General features: G+C 54.4%; 3 protein-coding genes across 3 annotated transcripts; 2 read left to right on the forward strand and 1 right to left on the reverse strand.

Moving 5' to 3' along the window:
* The first annotated feature begins 18,084 nt into the window (after window positions 1-18,084).
* CHC_T00003287001 (hypothetical protein) lies at window positions 18,085-19,611 on the forward strand. The gene has a single exon (XM_005714348.1). The coding sequence runs from the start codon at window positions 18,085-18,087 to the stop codon at window positions 19,609-19,611; it is 1,527 nt and encodes a 508-aa protein (XP_005714405.1).
* Window positions 19,612-19,619: 8 nt separating this feature from the next.
* CHC_T00003288001 (hypothetical protein) lies at window positions 19,620-19,724 on the reverse strand. The gene has a single exon (XM_005714349.1). It carries the CDS (start codon window positions 19,722-19,724, stop codon window positions 19,620-19,622), a length of 105 nt encoding a protein of 34 aa, XP_005714406.1.
* A 9-nt stretch (window positions 19,725-19,733) lies between these two features.
* Window positions 19,734-19,901, forward strand: CHC_T00003289001 (hypothetical protein). Its single transcript, XM_005714350.1, has one exon. It carries the CDS (start codon window positions 19,734-19,736, stop codon window positions 19,899-19,901), a length of 168 nt encoding a protein of 55 aa, XP_005714407.1.
* Window positions 19,902-22,280: the final 2,379 nt, after the last annotated feature.

A 22,280-nucleotide genomic window follows, 5' to 3' on the forward strand; every position in this document is an offset into this window, starting at 1 on the left:
GCTCGACGAGTTCGGAGGGGTGTCTAGGTAAACCTGGTCCGATGGGTCGTAAATCCAATGCTCGTAGAGCGCCTTATACAGCTTATACACTTGATAATGTCTTCGACGGGGACGTCCCAACAGAGCTACTGTGGGCCGCAAGCCCACACAAGGGGAAAGGGAGCCTCGAACGCTCCGTAGCGCGTGCCATCGGCAGTGGTTGTTTCTGTTGCTGTTTTTCTTCTTTTTGTTTGACCGTCGAACTGTGTTCGCGGCCTGCCAGGCACATTGCACTACACTGAATTTGCATAAATATGTAATAGTGGGGTCTCCTGAACTACCCAGAATAATATCTGAAGTTTACCAGTGCCTAATATCTGTATTACCATCTACATCTATATACAGTACATCGTACATTATCACATTAGAGATATGAGGTAAAATAGGATCACATTTGAACCAATTGGTCAGTCGTCTAGACACTAGTGTCTATCCGACCGGACCTTGTTCTCATTTGAGGACAAAATTCATTAGGCAACCGTTTCACCGAAAATGTGATTTTTGATTGGCCAGGCACTTTGGAAGTGTATGGACACGCTACGTGTACGAGTAAAATACATGGTTGTCTTCTTTTTCTCTACCTCTTCTTGTACCAGCGTCTAGTTTATAATGTTCCACGACAACTACAACTCACAACTAAAGCGAGCGTGGCCTTGTCAGTTTCGACTGGGGCGCGTTGGTAGGGTTGAGAGTACAAGCTCGCTGGGAAACCTTTGGAATCGAAAACTCCCTCACGAACTCGACTGGTTGCGAGACCAAACTACTGTCTCGGAATGCACTCGGGCCTCCACTTGAGCATTGGACAGAATACGGTGACATCTCTTAAATGGCAATTCTGTACGCCATAGAGAGTAGCTAACATCGGAAGGCAGAGGCAAGTACGAATAATAGGGGGCTATAGAAAAGAACCTCTTGTTAATGTTTTCACCTAAAGCGTGACATTTAACCACTAAAAGCCTCTTTTGCATTACCTCTATGTAGTGTTGCTCTTTGAAGTGAGAGGAGAGGCAAGTTCTTTTTGTCCAAGCGTGATATAAGATTATATATCTCGGAGACCATTATCACGACATGTCGAGCGTATATTTTTTGACTTCAAAGTCTTGCAAGATCTACAGCGACCTTGATGGGAAGCTTTCAAAAAGGATACATTAGCAAGCTCTCTTTGCTTACTATTCTTCGCGAGGTGAGTTCCATTACCGGAAGAATGTGCATTATCACCAGAAAGTTTTGCTTTCTCCAGAATTGCTCCACGACCTTCCCTTGATAGAGTCATATCTGTTGTCAATGAGCTCTTCGGCAAGTCTCTCATAGAATGCTGATGGATGCCCAGAAAGCCGACCACCGTAGGCGTACCTGTAGAGCGACCCAGATGCAACGATAGTCACAGCTAGTAAAGAACCATTCACACATAGCGGTCATGCTTTGACTTCCAACTTCTTTTCCAATTGTAATAAATCTTGCCTGCATCTATTGTGCCGATCAATCTGAGAGGACGCACTGTGGTATTTATCCACGACCTCAGGGACAGGTATCTCGAAGGACTTTTTTTCCGTTTGATCCCTAACGGATCTCCATCTTTCAAGACAAATTCCCCCACAAATGCGCCCTGTGGTACAATTGCCAAGTGGCGCTACTGTAGTAGGCCGGCGCCAGAGGCCTCGCCAAGTACAGTAGTAAGATGTTAACCGATACGCTGCATACGTGGCCAGAACGTGTAGATGTGGCCACGTGGGAGTCCACGTGTAGTTAGTGGCACCGGCTAGTGCAGGTGTACACGTGGTGCGCGACCGATCGGTGGGTTAGTACGGTAGTCATTTTTAGTTACCGTAAGCTACAGTAAGCTGGCTACAGTATGTACAGCTACTGTAGTCCGTCCGGTGCCACCGCCCTACTAGGGGGTATAAGATAGGGGGACACCGGGCTGGAGGTAAACCGAGGCAAGCACGCCTCCCCTTACTTCCTACCCTAGTCCTTTACCGTACGGTTAAGTAAGTCCCTCAGGTTTCCAGCTCGCCACCGGTCGTACTGCTCTACACCCCAGTACGACTGCGCGTGTCCAGTGCGGTGTACCTCCCTGGTTCTGTGCTTCCTACCGTTCCGGATTATTCTACCTCACGCTCCAGTGTAGCGGTCCCCCAAGCTCCCTCATTTTAGGTACAGCCTGTCCTTTTCCGTTTACGGTTTAGCATCCCTACGGTTGTACCACATTTTTGGTACTCTTGTGGAGGGATACCTGGGGTTTCCAGACCCTCACCGTCGAGCTCAGGAAAGAAGACATCCGATTCGGTACGTGGACAAGTTGAAAACACGTATCAACCCCCGGTTCAAGTAAGAAGTCAAGATGAATCCGACCAGAACCCCTGCGGAAGACTCCTGTTCGGGACCGGGCAGTACTAGCTCCGGCTCAGCCCGGGCGAGTACGCGCAGCGGACCACCCGGGTCCGTGCGCCCCCGTGTCGAAAACCCGGAGTCACTGCTACGGGTGACACCCGGTATAGAGCAGAACCCAATCAATACGGAGGGGACGGCCCCTGGAGCCGTCCCGGCCCTTGCTGGTCGAGCCGGTACCGAACACTGCTCCCAGTGGGCATTAAATACCCTCTGGCCGCGCATGCAGACGTGGCTGGAGGAAGCTCTCGTTGAAGAGGTTCCTCGCCACGTCGAAGGTGTGATTAACCGAACGGTTCCGCCGCTTGTTGACGAACAAGTCCGGGCCGTCGTCACGCCCGTCATCGACGACGTCGTCGTTGCCCTCGTAGAGCGTGAGCTCCGAGAGGCACTCGACCCTGGAGATCATCTTACACCGTTGGGGCTGAGCCTTCAGACAGCTATCAACATAGCTGTCGAGACTCGCCTCGCCAACTTCAATCCGAACGGTACTGTAGCTGAGGCACCTCAACCTCCTACGACCGCTACGGCACCTCTAAAATTAACAAGAACCGGAACAGGAGATACAAGACCGACACAGGTATATATGGCCCCTCACCCGGAGGCGGGCCCTCACCCGGAGGACCCACCTATATACCTGCCCGAAATTCAGGGTGGTACACGGGGTCCGACAGACAAGGACCCCGCGACCTATGACAGATACGGAAGACACCCTCGCCATGAGGCAGAAAATCTGATGAGGTATGGCGAGACAGAAAATCGCTCGTCTTTCCGTTACGGTCCCAAGTCCCGACGCACAAAGCGCGGGCCATTACTGGAGGAAGAGGAGGAGTACTCTGAAGAAGAACCGTACGGTGACAGAAAAGCCGTCCGGCAAGATTACCGTCCCTATAGGTCTCGGGCTGGAGCCCGTCGTCGAGGAGGTGAATTTCCCTCCGACGGAAGCTCGCCTGATTCGACCAGCGACGAAGGTCGACGCCACCCGGGCAGCCGGCGAGACCGTAGCCACCGACGCAAGTGGTCCGGCTCAGAGGGCTACAGTACATACCCCGAGCCGCACGACCAGGGGCGCCGACAGGGTAGAAGTCGTCGGACTACCGAACGGTCAGCCCCCACCGAGTGGGTCGATGTGATTAAACCGCTTAATGATTTATTCACCGAAGCGGTTAATTACAAGACCTACCGGTTGGAACGTCGCAGCACCCGGTATAATTCCGAGGTCGCGCGGCATATCAGCCGTATCCGCAAGAAGCTGGACGTGCAGATGAAATCTCACACGTTCAGTGGACAAGATCCGATAGCGGTATTGGGCTTCCTTGCCCGGTTTAAGATGGTTTGCGACCATAATGGGGTAAGCCAGGGAGCTGCCGCATGGTGCTTCCAATTCTACTTATCCGGATAGGCGCATGCTCTACTGCAGTCCCGCCTTATGGGTAATACCATGGCGGTGAACGACGAGCAACGCGACATGCTCGAGAGTTACGAGAAGGTAGTCAATTTCCATTTACGGACCTACGCTACCGACGAAACTATCGCCGAGGACTACACCGAAGTGGTTTCCTTCCGTCAGAGTTCTAACATGACGGAAGAAACCTACAGCAATCAGCTGTGGGACAAGGCCCTCCGATGCGGTACTGTCTTCTCAGACCGTCGGCTCAAGTCGCTGTACGTCGAGGGATTGCTCCCAGCGACGTGCGCGCAAGTGCGGAATTATCTAGCGACACACGCCACGGTAGACTACCAGGCGGTCGCTAGGTACGCACAAGCCATCGGGCAGACACACCGTTCGGCGAGGCGGCACTTATTGCCATCGAACGTCGCGTCCCGTGACGCGACAGGCAAGATTGCCTTTAACCGCTCGGCAAGAAAGACTCCGGTGTTATCCGTCGAGTCCTCGTCGGAGGCCGCCTATACAGGCGCCTCACCCAACGCAGAAGGAATATTGGCGATGACGAGCCCCACAGTACACGCAAGTACCGTGAGCTCGCCGCCAACAAGTTTCCAACCTTCTCCGGTACCGTCAGTGGGAGGGGCTGTAGCCCCAACGTCCACTGTAGCCGGTTATGGCCGCCGCTACGGAAGCAGGGACCAACGGGCAAGGTGGGGACCGCCTCCGTGCCGGTTCTGTCTGGACCCCACTCACCGACAGGAAAGCTGCCCTATTGTCGCGGACGCCTCGCTGCGAGCCCAGCTCCTAGCAGCGAGGGAAGCGAACTATCAAAAGTTACGCATCCGACAGGGGCTCCGCCCTGGGTCTCCATTCAGTCGTCCACAGGGACCGGTGTGGCGAGGAAATCCCTCATCTCAAACCACGCCGGTCAACCTGGTGGACGAGGGGGTCGACAAGGCGGAGAAGCTGGTCGCTGAGGAGGAGGAGGATTTCCAACTAACGGGGGAAGACAGGGAGGACGCGTAGAGGCGACGTCGTCAAAGCTCCCTGTCTGCCTCACCCCGGAGGATCCGTCCCCCTCAACTCAGGCAGCAGAACCGAACCAAACAGAAGACGCGCAGACCGCAGCGGAACCTATTTGCTTCTTCAAGAGGCAGAACTATAAGGTTTCCGCCACGGTAGGGCTGCTACAAGCGAATATGCGGGCACTCTCCCCAGTCCTAGACTCGGGGGCAGCGCCCAACCTCATCCATATACGCTGTGTGGCCGAGCCATGGCGCGCGGCCATCCGTCCGGTAAAGAGCGCACCGCTGGTGGACGCATCCAATCGCTCAATGAGCGCCCTTGGACAGCTTACACTGTACGTCCGCATCGGAGATTTCACAGCCAGGGTCAAGTTTCTCGTGGTCACCCGCCTGGCTGTGGATTGTATATTAGGGACCACCTTTATAGACCAACATATCAAGGCAATTCTACCACCGCGACGGAGGGTTCTCTTCCATCATGCCCCCTCAGTCGCACTTACAGGCACGACGCCATCCAAATTTACTCATAAGGAACACCGAACGGAAACAGAAAAATCGCCAAGAACCAAGCCGTTTTCGAGCAACACGCCGTCTCGGAAAATACGCATGGTGCGGGGAATTACAATTCCCCCCATGACGCAAGCAACCGTACGGGTGGCGACGCCGGTCGCCGGGCTCTACTTCTTACAGAACCATCCCCGCACGGCAGAGAAGAACCAGTCGCTTATGGCGCAGGGAGTCGTGGATATAAAGCCAGACATTCCGTTTTCCGGAATAATGAGCAATTTTAGCCATAATGCGGTCCATCTCCCCAAACAAACCGTTATCAGACTCGCGCTACCATCGCCGACCCACATCCTAGCCCTTCAGCCAGCCACAGGAGTGTCTGAAGCTAAGGAGGGGGAGGAAACAAAAATAATCTTCCCCCTACAGTACCCCGTTTGGGTACCGTACAGGATGCGGGACAAGACAAGTCCGATACGGAAGAAGAACAGGAGAGAACCGACACGGATGAAGCCCCCCGATTGTGGACCGAAGATGTCCACATCGGTGAGGAAGACGGAGAGCTATGCGAAAAAATAGTAGCTATGCTCTCCGAATTCAAGGAGATGTGGAATGGCCGCCTCGGGAAGATTGGTGCTACCAAGCACCGCATCGACCTCAAGGCGGGGGCCAATCCCATCTACCAAGCTCCGTACCGGGCTGGTCCAACCGCACGGGAAAAGGAAAAAACCGAGGTGAACCGCATGCTGCGGGCCGGCGTCATCGAGCCGGCTACGGCAGAATAGGCCAGTCCTGTGGTCTTCGTACCCAAAAAGGACGGTACCATGCGGTTCTGTGTGGACTACCGCAAGCTAAACGCACTTACCATCCGGGATTCCTATCCCCTACCGCGAATGGATGAGTGCATCGACTCACTCGGCGACGCTACAGTATTCACTACGCTTGATTGCAATAGTGGATACTGGCAAGTTGAAGTCGCCGAGGAGGACCGCGATAAGACGACGTTCGCGTCGCACTGCGGTCTATACCGGTTTGTGCGGATGCCGTTCGGTTTAAAGAATGCCCCAGCCACTTTCCAAAGGGCTGTGGACATCATCCTCTCCCGAGTTAAATGGGAAACCGCATTGGTGTACTTGGATGACGTCATCGTGTACTCTAAAACCGTTACGGAACACCTCGACCACGTTCGGGAGGTACTACAACTGCTGTAAACCGCCGGGGTATCGCTGAAGATATCGAAATGTACATTTTTCGACACTTCAGTGATGTACCTGGGGCACATAATCCGACCGGGACGGTTAGAGGTCGAGAGGCGCAACGTCATCGCTATCGAGCGGGCGCTACCTCCTTCTAACGAAACTTAATTACGCTTCTTCCTGGGGATGTGCAATGTCTACAGGCGGTTCGTCCCGAACTTCGCCAAAATTGCCGCTCCCCTCAATAGGAAGACGAGCAAGGATCACCCCTTCGAACTGGGAGTCCTATCCGATTCGGAATACGAGGTCTTTGCCGAGCTAAAGAAGAGGCTGGTCTCACCGCCCATCCTGGCTCTACCCCGTCACGGTTACAAGTACACACTCGACACGGACGCATGTGCGTACCAAGTGGGGTGTGCCCTGCTGCAAGACCAACCGAACGGAGATAAATTACTGATTGGCTACTGGAGCCGTAGTCTCACGGATGCTGAGAAGAATTACACGACGACCGAGAAGGAGTGCCTTGCAGTCGTCTGGAGCATCCTGGCATTACGCGCCTACCTGTATGGTGCCACCTTCAATCTCCGAACGGACCATGAGGCCCTCCGGTGGGTCCTCAATTTGGCGGACAGCTCCGGACGGCTCGCCCGCTGGCGGTTACGCCTGGCGGAGTACGACTACTACGTACAATACCGGCCGGGTGTCAAACACCAATTGGCGGATGGGGTATCTCGCCTCCGGACGGACGAAGGGGAAACCGCCGCGGTAGACGACGAAGTCCCGTGCTTCGTCGTTCAAGTGTCAAGACAGGAGCCTAACGTGGGGCCCGTCGATATTGACTGGGCCCCAGATACCGAACGGAGTCCCGGGAATGCGCGAGAGAGGCCCCAGGCCCTTGCCGTAACTCCCGAACAAACGGACGTATCGTCCCTGTCGGTTGAGGAATTTATCCAAGCACAGGCGGCGGACGAGTTCTGCACCCATGCCGCCCGAACCGTCGGAGAGCCAGACTCAAAGTATGACGTGGACCGTTACGGTTTCTTGGTGCGGAGGTCCCCTCTTGATGGGACACTGCAACGCGTCGTCCCGAAACGGTTAAGGGCCAAGGTGCTGTATTTGGCACACCACCCGAGGTTGGCCGGACACCCCGGTGGGACCAGGATGTACTATACCCTGAGAAGGGAGTACAACTGGCCCCACATGGCCAACGACGTGTACGCTACCGTACGGAACTGTCAATCGTGCTCTGCGACACGGGGCACGATTGTACGTCATCAAAAGGACATGAAACCATTCCCGGCCGCCGGACCCTTGGAGTTTGTCGCAATGGACCTCCTGGGTCCGTTGCCGAAGACCGCACATGGGAATCAGTTCGTCCTTGTGATTACCGACCGGTTCTCGAAGCTCACGCGCAGTATCGCGCTTCGTACGACAACCGCAGCCGTGGTGGCTAACGCATTCCTGGACAACTGGTGTACGTCTACGGAGCACCACAGTACGTCCTTACCGATAACGGTCCGCAATTTGGGGCGAAGTTCTTCGACGCCGTGTGCGCATTGCTAGGCATACGTCACTATTTGACGACAGCCTACCACCCGCAAACTAACGGGCAGACCGAACGGTTTAATAAGACCATCGTACAGAGGCTCCGACATTATGTCGAGGAGCACCAGCGAGACTGGGACGGCTTCCTCCAGCCTCTGACGTATGCTTATAACATACAAGTCCACCGGTCAACGGAGACTACTCTGTTTGACCTGGTGTTGACAAGACAACCGTCCGGATTAACCGTCGCGGGTACAGCGCCCCAGGCTGCGGGAGTCGCCCATGACGACCCACGTACTCCCGTACAGTACAAGCGGGCGACTCTTCGCAAGCTACGGGATGTCCTCGACCGTGCGCGGGTGAAGATGACCGCGGCCCAAAAGCGGTATAAGGAGAACTTCGATAAGAAAGTCCGATTCCGAGGGGTAATACAGGAGGGCGACCAAGTCTACGTGGATCGCCCTCCCCGAGCCCTCCGAGCAGCTGACCGACGTGGCCGCGACGGACAGGGGCTTGGGACGGACGACATGTCCGTCAAGCTTTTACCGAAGACGGAAGGACCCTTTCGGGTCCGCCAAGCCACGGACACGACTGTTACTGTGGAGCAAGACGGGCTTCCTGTACGGGTCAGTATTGACCGCGTCACGCGGATGCCGAGGGGCCCGGGGTGTAGCATAGCCGCCGACTACTGTACTATATATTAGATTTAGAATTAGATCTAACGCTGTAAGGTACGGACCTTACAGCGTGCGCGCGCGCATACCTTACAGCGCGCGCGCACTAACACGTGTACCCCACGTGTAGCACACGTGTGCTGTCAGCCCCGACGGCTGACAGCGTTACAGTGCGGGTCGGCCCGCACTGTCTACAGTAAGCCGACTACAGTACAGTCCGTACTGTACTGTAGACGGTTAATTAACTTGTACAATAAATATAGGGAGCGACCGCCGGCGGAGGGGACCAGGACAGGCAACCCTCCACCGACGGTCGACCACCCAGCTTACTCTACTCACACGGCCGTTCCACGAGTAGTTACCACCGAGCGGGTAGAGGACGCGCGCGACACCGCGGCGAGCTGCGATCCGCCTCCCCCCGTCAGTACCGGATCGTCAACCGGTACTGCTCCGGGGCGTCGAGGCGTCGATCCACTCGCCTACGCCCGCGTCCCCGCCGACCACGCTCTACCACCCGCTACCGGCCCGCTTCCGGTGGCGTTGGTTGGTTCAAGACCCTCGGTACGCCGATCCGGGGTCTTCCGCCGAACAGCGCAAACACCCCTCCGCCATGTGTGGGGTGTTTATGCGACACGGGGGACTGGACCATGCCTACAGGAGGCATAAGTGCCCCTTCCGAACGGATTAACCCTCCCCATGGGGACGGTGCTAATACCCCCGAGGAGTTCGTCGTCGAGCGTCTCGTAGCGGATCGCGACACCCCTACCGGTTTGGAATACAAAGTGCGGTGGTATGGATACACCCCCGCGGATGATACATTCGAACCCGCGGAGGGCTTACCACAAGCCTTTATCGATCGGTATTGGCGAGCCCACCGAGCTTAGTTCCGCTCGGTGGCGCAAGCTAAGAAGGGGGGTCTCCGGGATACTGTACCGGTTGAGACCACCCGCATGTAGAGCATGCGGGGGGGCGGAAGCCGCCTACGGGACCGTCAATACCGCTCGGAACTATACGCTCTACGATGGGCTTTGCACCCTCTAAACTACGGCTGGCAGTCGACTCCGTGACCCCCCCGAACTAAGGGCCTAAGTTACAAAATTGGCCAGCCCTCCGGGGAGGTGCCGTGTGTCAAATACTGTACACGCCGCCTATCAGGCGTGTAATCCGAAACGGTGAGGTCCAGGGACCTCTGGGGGATCGCCTAGGTCACCAGGCGTCCCCCGAGGTCGACCATGGTCGACGATGGGGAGCTACGGCACGCCCGCGGTGCCCAAGATAAATACCGTCTCGGATACTTGCAGCGACGGCGCGACCCCCGACACGTTGCAAAAATTGCCAAGTGTCATTCTCGTACTGGTGCGGTGGCCTGCGGCAAAAATCCGGCGACCAAATTGTGAGGGGTGACACCGTTCGGTTCGGCAATTACGTCGAAGTTCGGGCTACGTTTGAGCCCCTAGCGGGCTCAATAAAAATCGTAACCCACCGCCGACAACGGCATCGTACTCCCCGCGTCAAGCCGCTTCGGACAGTATAAGGTCCGAAAAACGGTCAATGTCGACCCCGGCGGACCAGCCGCCAATTTCGGTCAACTTTGGGCTCTGTTTTGACCCCTAGCGGGCTCAATAAAAATCGTAGCCCACTTCCGAGAACTGCATCGTGCTCACCGCGTCAAGCCGGACCCGGAAGTATCCACCCCGAAAAGGCGGTCATGGCGAGGTGTCACCCGATTTGGAAACGAGATCAGTTTTTATTGGTTTCTAGTGGTTTTTTACAGTTTCCACATCGAGGCTGTCGGCGAAGTTGCCGGGGCGCACTCGTACGCCCCTAACCGCCACGGACACGGACCGAGCGAGGCCAGAGGGGTCTCCCCGCAACTACGAGGGTCGAGACCCCCACGTACTGTACGCGCCGGTGGAAAAGAGGGGCGTGCGAGTTGGCAAAATGGCCAGCCCTCCGGGGGGGTGCCGTGCATCGGTACGGTGGCACCACTACCCCGGAGGAGCGCCTGCTTATGGGGAGGCGCTGTAGCCCTCCGGGTGGGGCCTGGGTCTTTACCTGGCACCCTGCAAAGAGGAGCGCAACCGAACGGTACCCTCCAGGGACCTCCAGGGGAGCGCTCAGGTATATGAGCACCTCCGAGGCCGACCCTGGATGATGGGGGATGCGGACAAGCCGCCGTGAGGCCATGCCGTCCTCAAACCCAATCACCGACACGGAATGGACGGGGTACAGTACTTGTGGTGCATACAGTACTGTACCCGGTGGCCGCAGCCAATTAAGGCGCGCGGCGGCGCATGGGAGGCGGTTCGGAACGCCTCCGATTCGAGGGAACAGCCAATCGGAGCTCGTTAAAATGAAAAAAAGCCACCTGCCGAACGGAAAAACTAGGCAAGTTTTACTAGGAAAAACGCCGGTTTTGAAGCCAGAACGATCCCCCCAACGGAAAATCAGGCATATTTTACTGAGAAAAAGGCCGATTTTACGGAGATGGAAAACGGAGCAGCATCGCTGCGGGGCAGCTTGCACTGCGTCTATTGACCCCTAAAGCGGTTGGTACTCCTACCTCCCGCGCTTGGGCGACTTAGCGCACCACGGTGCTTCGCTGGGCTCCCCGCGATGCTCGCGCCCAACGACCGCTTGACAGCCTCGGGTAGCGGCACGGGATTCCGGTCCGCCCCGCACGAGGCGCGCATGGACCGTACCAACGGACCGCCCTCGCTCACCGAGAGATGGTACTGGACATGGGGGCCGCGCCTGCCCCGCAATTACGCAGAGGGGCGGCCGCCCCTACTCCGAGCCGCGAAGGCTCTTCGGATAAGTTGTTGGCCCCCGGAGCCAGCGGGCGGTGAGGGTGAGATCTGGTTCGCCCCGCCCGAGGTGGGTGCAAACTGTACCGAATGGTTGGCTTCCCTCCTCCACGAGGACGAGGACGCCACAAGAGGCCATTCTCCTACCCCGCGGCCTCGCGGAGGAGCGTCAGCTTTAACCCCAAACCGCAAGGGCCCTGCGAACGAGGGAGTGCCGCGTTCGCTCGGGGTCCCCTGGGAAGCCGTGGTAGCCGCCTCGTCGCCACGACTGGGTGGAGACCACCGCGGGGTGGTACTGTCCCGCGAAGGCGGTGGAATCAACGCCTCGATGGCAGGGAGAATGGCACAGCCGTCCCCATAGGAGGCGGTCCTTCGCCACCCGTTGTCGGCATCTGTGTCGCTGCGGTTACCCTTCTCACCGACACGGCCTCCTTCGCAGGAGACTGGCCCATCGCTGGTTCTTTCTCGATCTCCGTCGCCACCAGGGCCGCCTCAAGGGGGATTCTCCTCTAACTACCGGGGCGGACGTCTGCGTAAAAGTCCTTACGGTATCTTCCGGGGGCGTGGGGCCAACCGAGCCCCACTCAGACCCTAGACCGTCGAAGATAATTATTCCCCGGTGTCACTGTTGGGAAATCCGTCCGCGGAGCATCTCCGGGGCAGCTACTGCACGCCCCGACCTCCGCAGACGGTGGACAAGCTCGTGGATCGCGAATACTGGACGGGCGATCTCCCAGAGATTCCAAGCCCTGTCAGTCCTCGAGACGCGGCTCCGGCGAGGTTTCTATTACCGTCGAGCCGTCGGCCCTGTCCAGCGGGTTGGGGGCAGCTGGCGTTACCGTCGCTGCTCTTAACCTACCTACCGTTCGGACGAGCTACGGGAGTCTCTGCACGGGAATACTCCGGCGCGATCTCAATACGGGAAGGCGAGGCAATCTCGCCTCAGCCCTCCACCGTGTTGCCGGCGCTGTCGTGGCCGGCACCGTCGGGTTTTCCCCTGTCCTTTGATCCGTTATCGGTACTGTACGTGTGAGAGAGGGGTGAGAGAGGGTGATTAGGACTTGTCGATCAAGAAGTCAGTGAGGATGGGATAAGGTTAGTGGCGTCGGGGAGCAGGAATCGCAACCGCATGGAAATTAGCGCCCGGCTCACATGACCGAGCGAAATACCGCCAAGCTGCTCGACCGGGGCGCCGGCGCTTGCCCATGACGGAGAGGGTCCACTCAGAGCGGTTGTCGGCCGGGAAGGCGGCGGCAGATACCGATAACGGAATAGACGTGCCAAGCACGGTCGTCGGGACGGCTTGTAGGGGAGATACGGAACCCGACCGGTCGGCACGAGGACGTGCCGTCACTTAAGAAGGGGGGTCTGTGGTACAATTGCCAAGTGGCGCTACTGTAGTAGGCGGGCGCCAGAGGCCTCGCCAAGTACAGTAGTAAGATGTTAACCGATACCCTGCATACGTGGCCAGCACGTGTAGATGTGGCCACGTGGGAGTCCACGTGTAGTTAGTGGCACCGGCTAGTGCAGGTGTACACGTGGTGCGCCACCGATCGGTGGGTTAGTACAGTAGTCATTTTTAGTTACCGTAAGCTACAGTAAGCTGGCTACAGTATGTACAGCTACTGTAGTCCGTCCGGTGCCACCGCCCTACTAGGGGGTATAAGATAGGGGGACACTGGGCTGGAGGTAAACCGAGGCAAGCACGCCTCCCCTTACTTCCTACCCTAGTCCTTTACCGTACGGTTAAGTAAGTCCCTCAGGTTTCCAGCTCGCCACCGGTCGTACTGCTCTACACCCCAGTACGACTGCGCGTGTCCAGTGCGGTGTACCTCCCTTGTCCTGTGCTTCCTACCGTTCCGGATTATTCTACCTCACGCTCCAGAGTAGCGGTCCCCCAAGCTCCCTCATTTTAGGTACAGCCTGTCCTTTTCCGTTTACGGTTTAGCGTCCCTACGGTTGTACCACACGCCCCAGTATTCGTAGTGTGACAGCTGGTGATAAATTTAGTTGTCTCTCTGTCTATCCAAAGAACGGACATCAAGTCCCTTCCGTTTTCTGGGTTATTTGATTTCATTGAAACGTCATCTCCACGCGAGGAAACGTCTTGCCCTGACAAGTGCTCAATCGGAAACTCTATTGTTGCATTTTAACCATTCCAATGAACGTCGTACTATATTTCAGCAGTGCCTCAGCGGTTTGGAGTGATGAAAAATACGAATCTACGCACACTACGCGTACAGAACGCAACCAATGTCTGACCAACCTCAAAGTCTACCCCGTTCTGTGACTGTAACGGAATTCAGGTATCAGCACATCTGTTTGGCCCGTGACCAGTTACATTCTGACTATGCATCCAGATGTACCACATGCCATTGACATGAGCTTGCAACCATTTTCAGGTTCACCATAGTTGGCCACGTAGTACGGCAGGCCCATCTTGATCCAATATTTTCCAAGACGATTTCACCGACTGATGCTCTCGTCGACACATAAATGATCACATTGATAGACAAACGATTCATGGTGATAATTTATGGCCTTCATTAATCCAATGACTAGTGATCAATGTGACTCTGTCAGAATTAAATCTTCGAGCCCGGAAAGGTCATTGAACAATAAGTGAGATGGGAGGGATCTGAAAGTTCTCTAACATCATTTTGGCGAAATAATAAGTTGGAATGTATTTTGATGAAGGTTTTCCCAAAAGATCCAGACGGCTGAACACGGTGTGTTTTGATCATCAGAATCAGCAATCCAAAACTACTAGCATTTATTCTGCCTGTGACGAGGCGAAAATCGTGCTCTTCGAGTTTCACATAGTTAATAAGGCTTTTGATGGCCTCTAAGTGCTTCATAGGATACATAATTATAGAGAAATGAAACGGATGGAGGTCACGAGGACATAAAGAAATCACCAGATTTTCCAATCACCTCACCGTTCTTCTTGGTGAACGGGATGTCGACGGAGGTCACTGCTTCAGTGGTGGTCCGAATTCATCCATGATGAACTGCACATGCATTGCTGAAAGTGCATCAAACACCGTTTTCAAATAGATGAGATCTGGTTTTAGCTCCGTTTTGCCCAAAAATAAGAGTAAGGGGTGTGAGCCGGGACTGTCGGGTGCTGCACACGTCACAGACGTATCAGGACCGGGCTTAATGCTGAGAATCTTGAGCGTGGCTCGATTTATTCGATGGTGAACCTTGCAATCAACTTCATCTGATCTCCGCCTACGACCGTCCTGGACGATCTGGATCAGGTTGACACCCGTTCCGGTCACGCATATGTTCTTTCATTGCGGTCCGAATAAACGTTGGCATTCTGAGGCGGAAGTCACAAGCTTGCTCGGAAATGGACTAAATTTATTGTCACAGTACGGGAATCTAAACGGGTGGCCTCATCGAAAAACTAGTGATCGGGGAACACAAACGGGAGAAGTACACAAAATTGTGATGATATTCTTGATATCTTTTATTAGTCTTTCGTGTAGACTTCCCAAAGGTACCTCTTCGCATTTTAGCATATAAGATTGACAACGGCAACACTAAAAAAATAATTGTCCGCATATGAGGACAACGGTCCAATAAACACTAGCACAGGGGCTTCAACGCGAGAGGTTTGAGAATAGGACTCCTGCGCGCTGCGCTCCCGTGCCCATACGGGCAAGGCGTGCGGCAACTTGCACCCGCGTGGCGAGGTGGTGCGAAGCTGGGGGGCGGGGAATCGCTATTCGTTTGTCTTCATCATGCTAATGTCCTGTACAGTCAGCCCTCCCAATAGTACTCCCCCGATAGTAATAAACCCCCCAGTATGAATACCACGCGTCTTTCCAGCAAGAAAAAGTGTGATTTGAGATGCTATAGGCAGGTCATCTGGATACGGAAATAGTGTGTTGATTTCGCAAAAACACATTGAAAATTTATTAAAATTTGAAGTAAGACCATTTCGAATAAGAATACAGTAGTGGTCACAGAACACGAAACCAACAGGTATTTGTTGGGCGACCAACTCCCGCCTTTTTATTCACGATACCCACCAAGGTTTTGCATGGAGCGTACGGTCGCTGGCGGCAGCCCATCTCATCCCCTTGGCAATCTCCCTTCTCCCCCATCCCGCCCAAGTCATGTCAGAACGCAATCGCCTTACTATCGCTCAGCAAAAAGAGCTGCTTGCCGAGTACGATCTTCGCCGTCGCAACGGGGAACGCTGTGATCAGCGTTCTATTGGAGAATGGGCAGGTCGTTACTTTCAACTCAACCGACCTGTTCCGCAGTCTACTGTCTCGCGCATCATCAAGATGCGCAGCAAGCTAGAGGCGAGTGCATCCACAAATTCGAAATCTCTTCGGAACCCGTTGTCTTAACGATTTGATGAAGCTCTTGCTGTATGGATCAGCGACTGCGCAAGCCGCAACATCGCCCTTTCGGATAATATCATCAAGCAGAAGGCCGAACGTCTTTGGAAATTGACAACGAACGACGACAAGGCTCCAGAGCTTCGTTTTTCCAACGGCTGGCTTCAAAAGTTTAAGAAAAGGCATGGATTAAGACGCATATCATATCATGGCCAGCAGGCATCGGCTGCGTTTACTGAGGCTGAGAGAGCACTACCTCTCATCAGGACGATGCTTGACGGCTACAATTTAGACGAGATTTATAACGCCGACGAATTCGGTCTGCAGTACCGATTAGCACCCAACAAGACCATTGCCGCCACATAACTTAGTGGATCCAAAAAGTACAAGGCAAGAATCACGTGTCTGGCTTGCTGCAACGCTAGTGGAAGTGATTTAGTTCCCTTGCGGATAATTGGAAACGCTCGATCGCCCCGTGCTTTTCGGGGAAAAAGTGGGGAGGAGCTGGGGTTCGACTACAGAAATAATGCCAAGACCTGGATGACAAAGGCACTTTTTTTGAGTGGCTCCAATTATTCAATTCAAGGATGATTCAGAAAGGAAGGAGATTTCTTCTCTTGCTAGACAACTGTTCCGCACATGGAACGATGACAGAGGTAGACACATTGAACTTGTCCAACACGAAGATTGTTTTCCTTCCTCCGAATACCACATCAATCATGCAGCCATGCGATGCGGGAATTATCGCTGCTTTGAAGTGTCGCTACAGGAGGTTGCAAATGGGCAGAGCTCTTGACTTTATTGATATGGGAGAGAAGAATATATACAAGGTTGATGTGATACAAGGTATGCGTTGGATAAAAAAAGCATGGGAAGAAATGGACAGCAGGGTTATTCGAAACTGCTGGTGTCACACCAGAGTCGTAGGTGAGGATGTTGATGTGAACGGTGAAATTGTGTTGCACCGTGACCGTTGGGAACTTGACATCGGAATTGATCAAGTTGTACAAGATAGCAGCGAGCGAATGCGAGTGGAGTACCTACTTCATCACAAATCAGAAATGGAGTCTACAGAGCCAGTCACAGACCGAGATCTGGTTGTTTTTATCTCCGGTCCCGAAGAAGATTCGGGGAACACAGAAGGAGGCGATGAGGAAGTGTTTATGCCTCCCCTTCGTGAGCAGTTGCGCATTTTGGCTTCTGCTCACGTCATTATGAGCAATTATGACACCTCTGGGGCGGTTCTACGGGGGTTGGAAAAGGTGCACGGGGACTGAGACGTCAAGCGCGGGAGGAATTTTGTCAAACGAGAATCAGTGATTTTTTTAGGACAGAGTTATGATAATAACGCCTCCCGTAGTGATGAACCTCTGTCTATGGGTATCTTTGTCTTTTACGAACAGCACTCTTATTGGGAGGTTGCACTGTATCACGTGGAAGTGAGACAGTCTGTCCAGAGCAAAGAGCAGAGCGCTTGCCTCGTGCAGTATGAAAAAACGGGGCATGTTAAGACACACCCCTGAGGTCTGGTGTACTGCATTGATTCCCATTTACAGTGCGATGGATCGTACGCATGAAGAAAAGACAGTTTCTTCGGCGCCATTTGTCAGTCACACGGTCGAGCAATCGCCGGAGGGGCTGGATGCAAGTCTCTCATTTGAGACAAGTGCCTCCCATGCCCCTCGCACTATGAAATTGTTTCGCACCTTCCACACTGACGCAGACTGATCTGGATCTCAAGTGCGCTCTGGAAGGCCTCTGCGCCTCCTGCAAGACAACGTCTACAATTCCTCGCGTGCGGCTGCTCTGCAATCCCAAGCCTTTCTGAAGGTCTGCTGTGCTCATCCGGGGTGCCTTCCGAAATTGCGTGTCGAGGGCCCTTAATTGCGTGTCGAGGGCCCTTAATTGCACTCGAGAGTCGCGTCGTCATGGCCAGCGACTTTCATGGAAAGCCAACCAACCTCAGACGCGACGCGGCGGCCACGTGTATCTGGCGCAGCGGTGGCATCCACCCATCAAACGTGAACCTCTCAAAAAACGCAATCCACATAAACTCGCCCGCAACGCATCCTCACAACATCGCAACTCCCCCCTACCCTTCCACCGGCGGAGAGTCATGTCTACTCCCACCCTCACCACGCTGCTCGCCCACCTCTCGATGCACCCGTCCACACCTCCGACTCGCCTGCAGCCGCATCACCTCGACGCCGTCGTCCACATCTTCGCCGACGTCTGCCTCCCGTCGCATTCGCAACCATGGCACATGCACGAGCAGACTGCCATCTCTTCCTCTGGCTTTCTCATCGCCCCGCACACAATCCTCACCACGGCCCACGCAATCCTCTCCCGCCTCGCCGTCGTTCGCGTCAAGAAACGTACAACCCCTCAGAAATATCTCGCACGAGTCATCGACATCGCCCATGACTGCGACTTGGCCCTCCTCACCGTCGATGACACCGCATTCGCAGCTCCCTTCCTCCCCATTCCGTCTGGACCGCTCCCTGCTCTGCAACAAAACGTCTACGTCGTCGGCTATCCCTCTGGCGGCCACAACATATGTATATCCGCCGGTGTAGTGTCTCGCATACACATTAAGCGCTACGAACAAGCAAAAGGCATGGGCTACTTGCTCACCGTTCAAGTCGATGCCGCCATCAACAGCGGCAACTCTGGGGGGCCCGCCCTCGACACTGACAATCGAGTTGTCGGCATTGCATTCGAGTCTGCCGCCGGTTCCTCCGCCGCGCTGGAGAATGTCGGCTACCTTGTCCCCGTCTCCGTCATCAATCATTTCCTGTGCGACGTCGAGCAGCACGGTAGGTTTCGCGGCTTTTGTGACTACGGCTTCATGTGGCAACGCATGGACAGCCCTGCCTTGCGCAGATACTTCACCATGTCGGCCACTGATACCGGCATCCTCGTATGCGACGTCAAGCGAACAGCCCCGGTATCTCACATCTTGCGTCGCGATGACATCATTACGCACATCGAAGACGTGGCCATTTCAAACGCTGGCACCGTCCCCGTTGATTTCGCAGAGCCCTTGCCATTCCATTACCTCATTTCGAACAAGCGTCCTGGAGATAAAGCCCGACTGCGCGTCCTGCGGGACGGTTCGCCATTGCGACTCGAATACAAGCTTTGCGAGGCTTCTGAGCACGTCCTGGTACCAGTCCGCGAGCTGCGAGCACAGCCAGAATATTACATCATTGCAGGCATTGTGTTTGTCGTCTTGACCATCCCATACTTGGAAGCCAACTTCGGGGTCGACTGGGCCACGCGTGCCCCGCCCCGACTCGCAGAGATTACGCACAACAATCGCAAGGAGTTTAAAGATCAGCAAGTGGTGGTGGTGGCACAAGTGCTTTCGTCGGAGATTATCTTGGCAGACTGCGCCTTTCACGACTCTGTTGTGACTAAGGTCAATGGGACTGTTCCCAAAAACTTGAACCATTTGGTGTCGTTGGTACATGAATGCAAAGAGGCCTACGTGAGGCTAGAGCTGGATGGCGACTTTGTTGTTGTCGTCGACCTCGAAGAGGCCAAAGTTACCGCGCAGGACATCATGACCAGACATGCCATTCCAGCAGAACAAAGCCTTGGGGACCTGGTGAAACAATCCTCTTCCGTCGCCGCAGCCGAAACAACGAGCGCTACTGCGAGCCAAACCGTAACCCCTCCATGAGCAGGTGGTCACGAACAACTAAAGCGCACAAAATTAGTGGAGCACAAGAATCGGGACCAAACTAAGCTTTCTTGCCTCCGTTTTGATGACAACAACCCCATCGGCTTGTCCATATACACAATATGACCAGTTTTCAACAAATTCCCCTTGGCAAGAGACTTTTTCGTGGAAGGGCGACTGCGAGCTGCAAGAACTCAATAAAGACATCCGTCAAGGTGGAGACAAGAGTTGATCCGCCCTTATACTTATACGCATATCTGCCGGTAGGATTGGCACGATGCTTGCTTTGACGGCGGGGAAGGCGTGTTTGTGATTGCAGTTCGATACCAAGTACCGGCTGATACATGAGGACCAATGCGTACCCGTGGTACCGACTTTTCGCATCTGTTCGTTCTTGAGTTGCAAGAAAATTGAGAACGCGCAGCCTCGCTCTGAAAGGGCCTTGCTGCGCTACTCCAGATGCGAGCAGCTTGGTTGCAGGCTGCTCGGGGCGAGGGAAAAGCACTCTTTTCCAGACCAGCCCTCACCGAGCTGATGGGGACGGGGATCGTGAATGTCTCCGGGTATGCAAGTGTCCACAGCACGAAGCGATAGCAAATGGTGTAGTCTAGATGTAAGCGACGTTTCCCAAGCGCCTCGCACGAGGACGGTTTTCGCTAGGCGCCCCTGAGCTTCACGTGACCGGGTAGTTGCCCCGGGAACGGGGTGCGATCTCCAGACGCGGGCATCTCCGAGTCGGGAGACGAGCGTTCGCTCGTCGCGCGCTAAACATCGTCAGACTGTTTCATGCTTGTTGGGGCTTGGAGTTTTGGGTGCTTGATAAGTCTTGCTGACGTCAGACTCAGCACGAGCAGTTAGGATACCGAGAGGAATGGAACTGTGAAGTGCGATGCCTCCGTCGTCCATACTGTACAAAGGGGTACCCCTATGGGGTACCCCTATGTTTGGGACAAAACCCCTGTTACAGGGACAAACAAAAAATGTCAAATTTTAATCAAATTAAAGATCAAGGTTTAGAGAAGACGCCCTACTGGTCATTCCAAGCAATAAAGGAGGGTTGCCCTAATTATCGGTCACCCGCCCCAACTCGTCGGTCACCCCTAATTGTTCAAATAAATTCCCAAAAAATTAGATTCTTGTACACGTAAGGGGCCAAGTTTCAGTCCTTGGAGTATCTCCTTGCTGATTATCTCTGAAAGTCGTGGATAGATTTAAAAACAAATCTTTCCAATCGCTCTGCCAGATCGTTTTACCATGACAAACCAATCCGCCACTTAGCAGGAATGCAAATTAAGTGCATTCAAATCCCTCCGAAAAGGCGGGCTTATGCTTTTTGACCGAATCTTGCCATCCGATCCCTCCAGGGACACCATGAACGCCCATTCACATCCCATCCAAGCCCTTCCTTCCAAGATGCAAGCCGCTCTCCCGCAATTGCCTCGAACGCGGCAAGGCAGGTTTACGCGCCGCCCCTGCAAGTTCGCCTCTGACCCTCCACCACCCACCCTTGTTGTGCTGCGCCCTCTCCACGCTCTCGCATACGCCCTGGTCCCCACCGTTCCCCATGCGCCGCCCCTGCCAGTCCCCCTTGGACCCTCCACCGCCCACCCTTATTGTTCCCCGCTCTCTCTACCTTCTTGCATACGCCCTGCTCCACACCGTTCCCCACGCGCCGCCCCTGCCAGTATCCCTTGGACCCCCCTTCCCGCCTCTTGTACATAAACGTCGGTGCCGGGCATGTCCCCAACGGGGTTTCCACTCATTCACTCGATGACGTGGCATACAATTTTTTTATATTTAACGTTGGTTTGATTGGGCCAAATTAACCTAGTGACCGATCTTTAGGCACAAAGTCGTTTTTTCAAGGCCCTTTTTGTTTCGTAAACTGCGAGAATATGGTTTTGATTTCGAGCTTTTGGAGAAAACAGAGTGATTCACCGGTCTTTCAAGAAGCGAACGACACCAAAATGTCCGTGATCGACCAATCAATTCCACTTTTGATTTTATTTTCTTCGAAAGTGACCGATAATTAGGGCAACCCTCCTTTATATCTTCGCCACTGAGAACCCTGCCGCCAATGAGGAACTGCCATCTCCTCCCGAGCCACCCAAACTATGCCCGAAAAAATCAAGGGCGGGCATTTCTAATTTGTTCGAACACAGTGACCGGAATAGTGTCGGAAACCGGCCTTTTCGCCTCTTCCATAAATCGTATGGGGCAACCTTATTGTTCTCATTGCTCACACTACCCAAGGGTAACCCCTGCTGATGCTGAGCGATTTTCGCGCCGTGATTTGCATCAAAAAAATATGGGTGAGACCAGATTTCATGAGGAATTTGTCCCGATTCAAGGGGTATTTTCCCCAAAAGGAGTCTTTCTGAACCGTTCGTCAAATGAATCCCCTAAAATGACGCCAGTTCTTTGTCCCCTTTCTGGGGTTTGGCAAGATTGCCTTGGATATGCCGCAGACAATGACATAGAAACCGCAAACAACAGGTTACGGGAAGTAATGTTTTCTTTAAAAACGCCGTACTGTCCCAAACATAGGGGTACCACTGTACCTCCCTTGTACCCTTGGATAGGAGTTCTGTGTGACATGTGCTGACAGGACTTTTTCTCCTCTGTAAGGAACAAGGATGCAGGTGTCCAACGGGAACACGTGTACGGTT

The sequence above is a fragment of the Chondrus crispus genome, genomic scaffold, assembly GCF_000350225.1.
Source record: "Chondrus crispus Stackhouse genomic scaffold, scaffold_184, whole genome shotgun sequence".
Lineage (NCBI taxonomy): Eukaryota > Rhodophyta > Florideophyceae > Gigartinales > Gigartinaceae > Chondrus > Chondrus crispus.

Bases quoted from the DNA above. Each gene is read 5' to 3' on its own strand.
- CHC_T00003287001 (XM_005714348.1), top strand. From the start codon at position 18,085: ATGCACCCGTCCACACCTCCGACTCGCCTGCAGCCGCATCACCTCGAC.
- CHC_T00003288001 (XM_005714349.1), bottom strand. From the start codon at position 19,724: ATGGACAAGCCGATGGGGTTGTTGTCATCAAAACGGAGGCAAGAAAGC.
- CHC_T00003289001 (XM_005714350.1), top strand. From the start codon at position 19,734: ATGACCAGTTTTCAACAAATTCCCCTTGGCAAGAGACTTTTTCGTGGA.